At 65.0% G+C, this 8493-nt stretch overlaps 1 protein-coding gene across 6 annotated transcripts; it reads right to left on the bottom strand.

Moving 5' to 3' along the window:
• Window positions 1–3388: 3388 nt before the first annotated feature.
• On the bottom strand, window positions 3389–8074 carry LOC121022840 (translation initiation factor IF-2-like). Of its 6 annotated transcripts, none has more exons than XR_005787124.1 (5): window positions 7517–8074; window positions 7030–7141; window positions 6137–6641; window positions 5200–5327; window positions 3389–4879 (listed from the first exon to the last, which is right to left on the bottom strand). XR_005787124.1 is itself a non-coding variant. In XM_040464357.1 (5 exons), exons 2-5 carry the CDS (start codon window positions 7053–7055, stop codon window positions 4363–4365), a joined length of 789 nt encoding a protein of 262 aa, XP_040320291.1. In that variant the 5' UTR covers window positions 7056–7141; window positions 7517–8071; the 3' UTR covers window positions 3389–4362. The 6 variants fall into 6 exon arrangements, 3 of the variants coding, with proteins under 3 accessions (XP_040320291.1, XP_040320292.1, XP_040320290.1); XM_040464357.1 differs by having other exon boundaries at window positions 6524–6641; window positions 7517–8071; XR_005787123.1 differs by lacking the exon at window positions 5200–5327.
• Between the last annotated feature and the right edge of the window lie 419 nt (window positions 8075–8493).

Raw genomic sequence — 8493 nt, 5'->3', positions numbered from 1 at the left:
AGATGGGGGGGCGGCGGCTGTCGCCCCGTCCAGCGTCCCTGCTTCGCCGCTCCCTGGAGGGGCCGTGGGGGCAGGGCGGAGACGGTGTGACGGGAAGTGAGTCAGGTGCCCAGTGACCAGGCCCGGACGGCCACTCACTAGCTGTATGACCTTCAGCAAGTTGTTCACTGTCCACGGGCCTGTGAGTAGGGAGACCGTGGCTCCCTGCTGCTCCTGCTGTGCTGGCCTGTGACCCCGTGACCGTGACCCGAGGCATGCAGGGTGGGCCCAAGCGAGCCTCCCGCCCCGTGGGAAGCCCGGGGGGGGGGGGGTGGAAGGAAGGCCGGCTCCAGCCAGCCCGGGGGAAGGGTGAATGCAGGGACGCCCCGGGAGCTGCTCATTGTGGCCAGGCCCACGGGAAAGAGGGAGGAAGTTGGGGGGTGGGGAGCCCTGCAGACCCCAAGCAGAGAGAGAGAGAGAGAGACAGGCCGCCGCAGGTGGGGCGGGGGCCCAGCCTCCCGGCCCGCCCCCCGGAGACGGGTCAGCGCCCAACAGGCCAGCTAGATAGTGGCAGCCGCTGAGGGGAGGCAGAGAAGGGGACACGGCCTTGTGCCTCGGGAGACTGGCGGCTGGGAACCCTGACACACCTGGGTTGGGGTGTGGGAGGCCCCAGGAGGCTCCCTCTAACCTCGTGCCTGGGGGACATCTGACGACTCTCTGTGCGTTTCCTGGGGCCGCCTCAACAAAGCTCCACAAGCGTGGGGGCTTAAAACAATAGAAACGTATTCTCTCCCGTTCTGGGGGCCAGAGTCCGGAGTCCCGGAGTGGGCTTCAGCCCCCTCTGAAGCCTCCCAGGGAGGGTCCAGCTGCCGGCGGTCGCCGGCGATCCCCGGTTTCCTGGGCTCGTGGCCGCGTCCCTGCTCCCCGCCCCCGTGGCCTGCCTCCAGAGAGCCTGTGTCTCTCCTCCTCTGAGGAAGCCCCTCACCGCATTTAGGGCCCACCCTAGTCCAGGAGGAGCTCATCTCGAGGTCTTTACCTTAATTACCTCTGAAAAGACCCTTGTTCCAAATCAGGTTACGTCCTGAGGTCTCAGGAGGGCATATTTTGAAGGCCACAACTCCGCCGACCACAAATACCACGGACCCTCAGTCCAGCACAAAACACGTCAAGTGCGGCCCCTCGCGGGGCACCTCATCGGGCCCCCAGCAACCCTCAGGGCAGAGTTAGCTGGGGAGGGTGTGGAGAAAGGAAAGGACACCTGGAGGACGGAAAGGCAGAGACAAAGGCCAGGAGGCAGGGCGGGGGGGCGCCGAAGCAGCAGCTGGGCCCTCCCCACCCCGCCCCTCCGGTGACTGTCAGCTGCGTGAGGCTCCTGGCCGCACGTCTGCATCTGTCCCCCTGTCCCCGCAGGTGGTGGCCCTCCTCGCTGAGGAGGTGGGAGGCCCTGGGCCCTGCGGCCCAGGGGCGGGGACGGCGGTGGCCGTGGGCAGGGCCAGGGCACGGAAAGGAGACACCCCCCGTGGGCCCGAGGGCCTGGGAAGCCTGTGGCAGGTGCGTCCCCAGCCCCCGCAGCCCAGTCAGGGCCGGGCTAAGGTTTCCCGAGCTGGTGCCGGGGCTGGGCCGGGGCCTCCCCAGTGCGGGCCGGCCCGCGGCCCGGCTCCCAGGGCGCCGCAGAAATGTCCTTTTGTTGGCTGAACAAAGCAGCTTTGAGCTGGGCCCTTATCTTGGGCTGTGGTGAGATGGGACACCACCGATCGGGGCAGGAGCCAGCGGGCCGGCTTGGACGGGAGCCCCCCAGGCCAGGGGCGGCAGGGAAGGGCCGCGGAAAGGGGGCGAGGACAGGCTGAGCTGCTGGGGTCTCCCACCGTGAGGGGTCTGTGTGGGCTCATGGAGGGCACGGCGGGACCACCGGATAAGGCCCAGGCAGACACAGGTGGGCACGGCGAGCGCAGAAACACACAGGCTGGGCCAGGATGGGGGTGACGGGGGCCCAATGGGCCCAGAGCTGCTCGCCCCTGATTCATGCCTAGATCCCTCTGCAGACAAAGCCCCTGACCCTGGACACCCTGAGAACAGGGCCAGGAAAAGTGACCTTCCGGAGTCCCCGGTGCCCAGCCTGCGGCCAGCCCAGCAGTGTCCCCGGGAGCTCAGAGGCTGAGCCAGGGGGCAAGGCGAGGTGCCAGCCAGACTGTGAGCTGGAGGGGACAGGAGGTCAGGACCCCTCATTGCGTCCCACGTCTGTGACCGGCTCGGGAGCGGCCGCCCCCGATCTGTGTGGCGAGCTGGAGGGCCCCAGGGAGCCGCAGACTCCCTCCCCTGCTACGTCAGGACCCACCTCTGGCCTCCTCGGTGGACGGGTCACCAGGAGGAACCCCGGTGGCGAGGGGTGGAGGTCGGCCGGAAGCATAGTGACTCGACCCCATTGCCCCAACACGGGGGAGACAGGTCAGGTGGACTGTGTCCGCACAGGCCTGCAGGGCGCTGGACCCGAGCACGCCGTCCGACTCCTCCCCCAGGAAGCCCTCACTGCCTGCCTCTCTCTCTCTCTCCCTGGTCTCTGTGTCTGGTGCACAGTGAGGAAAACATCTACCGGCTGAGTGAGGGAGGCGCAGGGGGGCCGCTGGCCCCGGGAGCGGGGGCTCCAGCAGGAAGCTGTCTCTGTGGGCCCAGACACTGCCCAGCCCCTCCTGAAGGTGGAGACAGGGGAGCCTGGGCCCGAGCTCATCCCCTCCGAAGACGGGTCTGAGGCTGGAGTGGGGGTGCCCTGCCGGGTGAGGGCCACTCCGGGCAGACACCCTCCCTGCCCCCCAGACTCCTCGGTCACGGAAAGCCACGCTGGGGGCTCAGTGGGGCTGGGAACGGGCAAGACCAACGGCCCAGGGTCGGGGCAGGGGCCCCGCCGGCCACGCTCAGCGGCTGTGACTAGGTCTAGTTGGAGACGAGCCCCAGAAGGACCGCTTTGTGCCATACGGAGCACCCCCCAGCCAAGCCCCCGGCGCTGGCCCTCCGCTGGCCTCCCCCAGTGTAGAACCTCCCTGGGGCCCCGAGGAGGGGGTTGGCCTCACGTAGCAAATGGTCCCCTTTCGCCTGTGATTAGGGTCCTTCTGTTTCCCTTGACTTTCCCACAAGCACTTTTGGGCATAAAAACACCTTCACGGGCATGACAGCTGCTGGACGCCTGCCCTGAGCTCCCAGCCCGGAGGGGCCTCGCGCACAGGCTCTGGCCAACACGGGCCCCTGGACTGGAGACGTTTCTCCCCCAAATTCCCAGGCTGGCTTTGTTCCTACGCGGCCCGTGCCCGGCACCCGAGTATGAAGATGACCCCGGCATCTCTGGGGCCGGGTGGGAAACAGCCTCGCTGGGTCGCGTGCTTCGGTGATGGCTGGCTTCGACCAGGGGACGCTCGCCGGGTCGCGCAGAATCTTGATTTTATTTAGCACGGAAACAGTCTCGCGAAGACGCAGCCCCCGCGTCCTGGGAAATGACGATCCCCGTGGGGCACTGGGTGTGGTGGCCCGCGTGGCGGCGGGTTCTGTGCGCACTCTGGCTTTCCAGAGAATGTCCTAGCGGAACCACGGAAGGACGGAGGCAGGCGGCCCCAGAGGCAGGGCTGGCAGAGGGCCCCGAGCCCGGCGGGGTGGCCGGGGAAAGCGACCGTGGCGGAAAGGCGACGTCCGGGCGTGCAGCACCTGGGAGGCCGCCAGCCCCCACCTGCTGTCCCGAGACCCCTCGCAGAGGCCTCTGTGGGCGTCCCCTCGGTTTGCGGGATCCTTTCTTGGGGTGCCCCCTGAACAGCGCGGCTGTTCTGGAAGACTGGGTGTCGCCGAAGGCCTTGAAGCCCCACGGGCCCTTTGCTGCCGAGTCCCCGCGCCCCCAGCACCACCGGCCCGAGTTGTCGGCCTCCAGCCTGGGGTTTGCTCATCCTGTGTCTCTGTTTTCATCTCCATCCTTCATGAGTTCATCCCTCTGCAAATACGTTCGAGGACAGAGCCTGCTGATCTCGTCACCTGCGCTCTGGGTGACTCGGCCACAAGGGAGAGAAGGGCGCGTGGAAAGTGTCGTGACGGGGGCTAGGCCCACAGACAGAAGATCAGCACTTCCAATGGGGGGGGCGAGCGGTCCCGAGGAAGCCGGAGGCATAATGGGAACGTGGGACGAGCTGCAGGCAAAGGCGGTGAGGGGACCGGCCAGCCAGGAAGGGACGTAGGGAAGGGTGTTCTCGTCAGAGGGAACAGCCAGTGCGAAGTGGTAAGGCAGGTTTGGAGCGAAGTGAGGGAGGGGGCTCTGGCCGCTCCACAGAGCACAGTGAGGGCAGGGAGGGGGCCCAGTTAGAGGCCCCCAAATAATCCAGTGGGTGGGGACAGAAAGGGTGCTTTGTGGCTTCATTCTGAAGTCTGAGTTGGTGGGATTTGCCAGCGGTTGAAGAAGGGGGCGGTTGAAGCCAGTGCAGGGGGCGGAGGGGGTGCCCCAGACCAAGAGGGATGCTCACCGGGCACGGGGGAGGTGCCCGCTTGGTGCCGGGCGCTCGGACAGGGGCCTCCGTGGGGAGAGGTCCTGGCCAAGACGCGCATGTGGGGTTTAGAGCCCGAGGTCAGTGGTCGTAGCAAAGGAGGCAGGGAAGACACGAGAGGCAGCCGGGGGCGGGGGCCGGGAGGACGGAGACCAGAGGCCACGCTGCCACGGGGGCACCTTGGACAGCACGAGTGTGTTCTCCACCGGCTCTGAGACCACAAGGCAGACCAAGGAGGGCAGGGCCTCACTCCGTCCGGGGGTGGGGGCTCTGGGGTGGGGGGAGTGTCTGGGGCCCCCGGGCGTCCCTGGCTGGGGCCGCCTCGCTCCAGCCTCTGCCCCGTCTCCGTCTCCAAGCGGCTTCTCCTCGGTGTCTGCGTCTCTCCCTTCCTATAAGGACACTTGTCACTGGATTTAGGGCCATGCTGGTCCCGGGGGCTCTCATTTCAAGGTCCCCACCTTGATTACATCTGCAGAGTCCCTTTTCCACATAAAGTCACGTTCGTGGGCCCCAGGCATCAGGAGGTGGATGCGTCTTCCCGAATCCTTGGGACCCCCCCCACCCCAGTACAGCCTTGTCACCGGAGGGCAGGAGGGCAGAGAGGGGACGATTGCCGTGTCTCTCAGAGAGGATGGGTAGAGCGCCAAGGAACAGCCCCTGGGCCCAAGACGGGGACCCGAGTCTGGGCTCCTTCCCTGCCCCCCCGCACTTGCCCCGTCCTGCCTGGAGGCGGTGTCCCCCTTCCCCATGTGCTGAGCATGGCCTTGGGTCCAGATGTGCAGGCCCGAGGTAGGAGAGCCCTGGGGCTGAGGACAGGCTGGACTCTGGTTCCCCATCCTGTGGGGAACAGGCCCAGGCCTCAGGGTTCCCACGGGATCGACTGAGCCCCTTCCCACACCAGCCCAGCGTGGGTACCAGGGTGGGCAGGCTGGTCCGGGACCCGCCCCCGCGGGACTGCTTCGTCCTGTAGGACAGCATGGCCATCCTGGGGGCTCTCCCTCACTTGGGGATCTCCCCAGACAAGACCGCATTGTCACCACTGGTCCCACTCCAGAAAGGAGGACACAGAGCCAGGACCTCCGGGGGCCAGGCCAGGACCAGAGTGTGGCCTGCCTTGGAGCACAGGACCTTTCAACAGACCCAATGCACCCACCAGCCCCTCCACTGTGCTCACAGAATAACCCATAGAAAGAACCCCGGGCGGGAGAGGGAGCAGGGAATTGAACAGAGGGGCTGTCTTCTCCCGGCCGCCTCGGGTTCCTGGAGCAAGGAGGCATCTCTCTCTGGTGGGTCGCGGGGACAGGGTGGCGGGGGGGTGGGGGGGTGCTCCCAGGCATGGCCCCAGTGGCCCTGGCAGGCCAAGAGGGAATCGGCTTACAAAGCACCCCCGCCACTCTCTTTGAAGCTGTCTGGTGAGGCTGGCAGGAGGCAGGAGGCAGGAGGCCACAGTCAGTGGCCTCCCCACTCCAGGGACGGTGGCAGAGAGATGCTGGGGTTGGGGAGGGCCGGGGGTATCCCCCGGGGCTCATACGGTGCCCCCGAGGGCCAGACCCCGGGTGCTCTGGGGCTGGGTCACCTCTGACCCCCTGTAGCCTCCCGGCTCCAGCCCTGGGACCTTCACGTCGCCCCAGACCCCTCTTGCTCACCTGCCGGGGGGCCTCGGTCACACCCCTGGAATGCACGGGCTCTTCTCTGAGAGCCCAGGCTTCCTGCGACCTCCCCCCACCCCGTGAGCTCCTTGTGGTTCCGGCACCCACAGACCGTCCCAGAGCCACGCCAGCCGGAGCTCTGGGACCCACATCAACCAAGCAAGTCCTCAAAACCCAGATGAGTCCCGGTCTTGGCACTGTGCCTCCCCCTCCTGTGGGCGGCCCCGCCCTCCACCCGGAGCCCAGAGACTGGTTCCCATGCTCTGCTAGTTCTGCCCTCGGGCCTGGGCTCGCTTGGCCCCAGGCTGCACTCTCCCTCGTGGTGTCCCTAATCCCTGCCCACACCTCCGAGAAGAGCACTTTTGCGAAACCTCCTCAAATCACCTGCTCGCACAACCTGCGTGCCTCCTGGCCTCCGGACCGTCGGCTCTCCCCTCCGAGCAGCTCGTACACGCACCCCTGCTGGATGTCCGAAAGGTGCTGGACAAAACGCAGCAACATCCTTGATTGTAAAAAAAAATCACACTAGGGGCGCCTGGGGGGCTCTGTCGGTTAAGCGTCCGACTCTCGATTTCGGCCCAGGTCATGCTCTCGCGGTTCGTGGGTTCGAGCCCCGCACCGGGCTCTGTGCGGACAGCTCAGAGCCTGGAGCCTGCTTCCGATTCTGGGTCTCCCTCTCTCTGTGTTCCTCCCCTGCTCATGCGCTCTCTCTCTCTCTCTCTCTCTCCCTCTCTCTCAAAAATAAATAAAGTTAAAAATAATCATAATAAAATCTGACTGGACAAATACTCCCTTCACCTGAAACAGACTCGAATACACAGGAGAGTTTGGCGTGGGACCCGGATGGGATTGCAAATCAGTGAGAAAAGGTGGGCTGCTCAAGAACCCACCGACGCCCGGGGAGGCAGACAGCCATCTGGAAAGAACGAAGCTGGGTCTGTATTCTCACAAAATAAATTCCAAACGGGCCAGGTTTCAAGGTAAACAGCAAAACCACAAAGCCTAGGAAAAAAAAAACAACGTGGAAGAAAATTCTTGATAAACCTGAGGTGAGACCTTTTTAAACGTGCCACAAAGTACCAAGACCAGTACAAAGACCACATCCACAAAAATTTTTCTTAAGGTCAAATACATAAAATAAAATTTCTGCATAACGAAAACCCCCTGAAGTGGTCAAGGTCTGCCGTTTAGCAACACGGAGAAGCTATGCATCCATGGAGGCAGAGGGCTCATTTCCTTCATATATAAAAAGCTGCAAAAAATCAATAAAGAAAAGTTAACTCAAGGAGGGAAGAAATGAAAACACAAAGGGCATGAAGGGAGGGTCCGCATGAGAGGGGAAAGCTCACGGACGTGTGGAAAGACGCTCAGACTCACTGTCGGTGACAGACACGCTCCCAAAGCCTCGATGATCGCAGCGATCGCCGGTTCGCCTGTGTGACCGGCCACGGCTTTGTTACGCACGGTTGCGGGCCGTGAGGACCCAGGCTCGGCCCCATCTGTCAGAGCTACCAATACGACGTCTGACCCCGCGGCCCCGCTTCCGGAGAGGCATCCTGCCCACTGGTGGTCCTGGGCTGGCCAGAAAAAAACCCAAAGTGTCCATCAGCGGACCGTACAAACCACACAGCAGAACATTCCGCGGGCAAAGGAAGGCGTCCACGTTTTAAGACGGGGCCATTTGTGCGGCCGGCCCGGTGGGGCACAGAGTGGGCTCCAGAGGTGTGAGGGCGCAGCGAGGACGGCCGGGGAGGCATGTGCTCCACAGACACACAGGGCCCGGCCTCCTGGCTGCCTCCGGTTCAGGAGCTGTGAGCCCCGGACGTGCTGGAGAGAAGCTCTCCTCGGCACCGTCCGGGACCCACCGCGATCTGAACTACAGGAAGGCATTTCCGTTGGAAACCCAAGGGCAGAGGGAAACAGGCAGCAGCGTGGGGGGGGGGGGGGGGGGGGGGGGGGGGGGGTCTTCACAACGCCGGGCCACCTGCCCCCGGTGTGCGGGTGCTGGGGGGGGAGGGGGGGGGGGGTGGGGTAGGAAGACACTGGCCCCCGAGCTCGGCCCCGACCACGTAGGCCCGCAGGACTACGACACCGGGGTCACGCGTAGTGTAGAGGGCCAGACTCCAAGGAGGGGCACCTCCCGGGCCGGGGAGGGGAGGCCCAAGGAGCTGGCTGCCCTGTCCAGCAAAGGAAGTTCCCTTGGTGGCTGGTGACTCAGCCCAGAGATGGGGGCGGGGCGAGGAGACAGCCAGCCCCTCCCTCGGGCCCCCTTTCCGGGGGATCCTGGCCGGGTTCTTCAGTATCTCATTTGCATGTCCGTTCATCCTCTCACAGCCTTCCCAGCCACCCCCAGA

The sequence above is a fragment of the Herpailurus yagouaroundi genome, unplaced genomic scaffold (assembly GCF_014898765.1).
Source record: "Herpailurus yagouaroundi ecotype Mexico unplaced genomic scaffold, PumYag 440, whole genome shotgun sequence".
NCBI classification, from domain to species: Eukaryota; Metazoa; Chordata; class Mammalia; order Carnivora; family Felidae; genus Herpailurus; species Herpailurus yagouaroundi.
This window is presented reverse-complemented; position numbering and strand designations above follow the sequence as displayed.

Bases quoted from the DNA above. Each gene is read 5' to 3' on its own strand.
- LOC121022840 (XM_040464356.1), bottom strand. From the start codon at position 5,474: ATGGCCATGCTGTCCTACAGGACGAAGCAGTCCCGCGGGGGCGGGTCC. The intron at 4,880-5,199 runs GTGCGGGGGGGC...GTGTCCTTATAG, and splicing joins CTCCAGGCAGGACGGGGCAA to GAAGGGAGAGACGCAGACAC.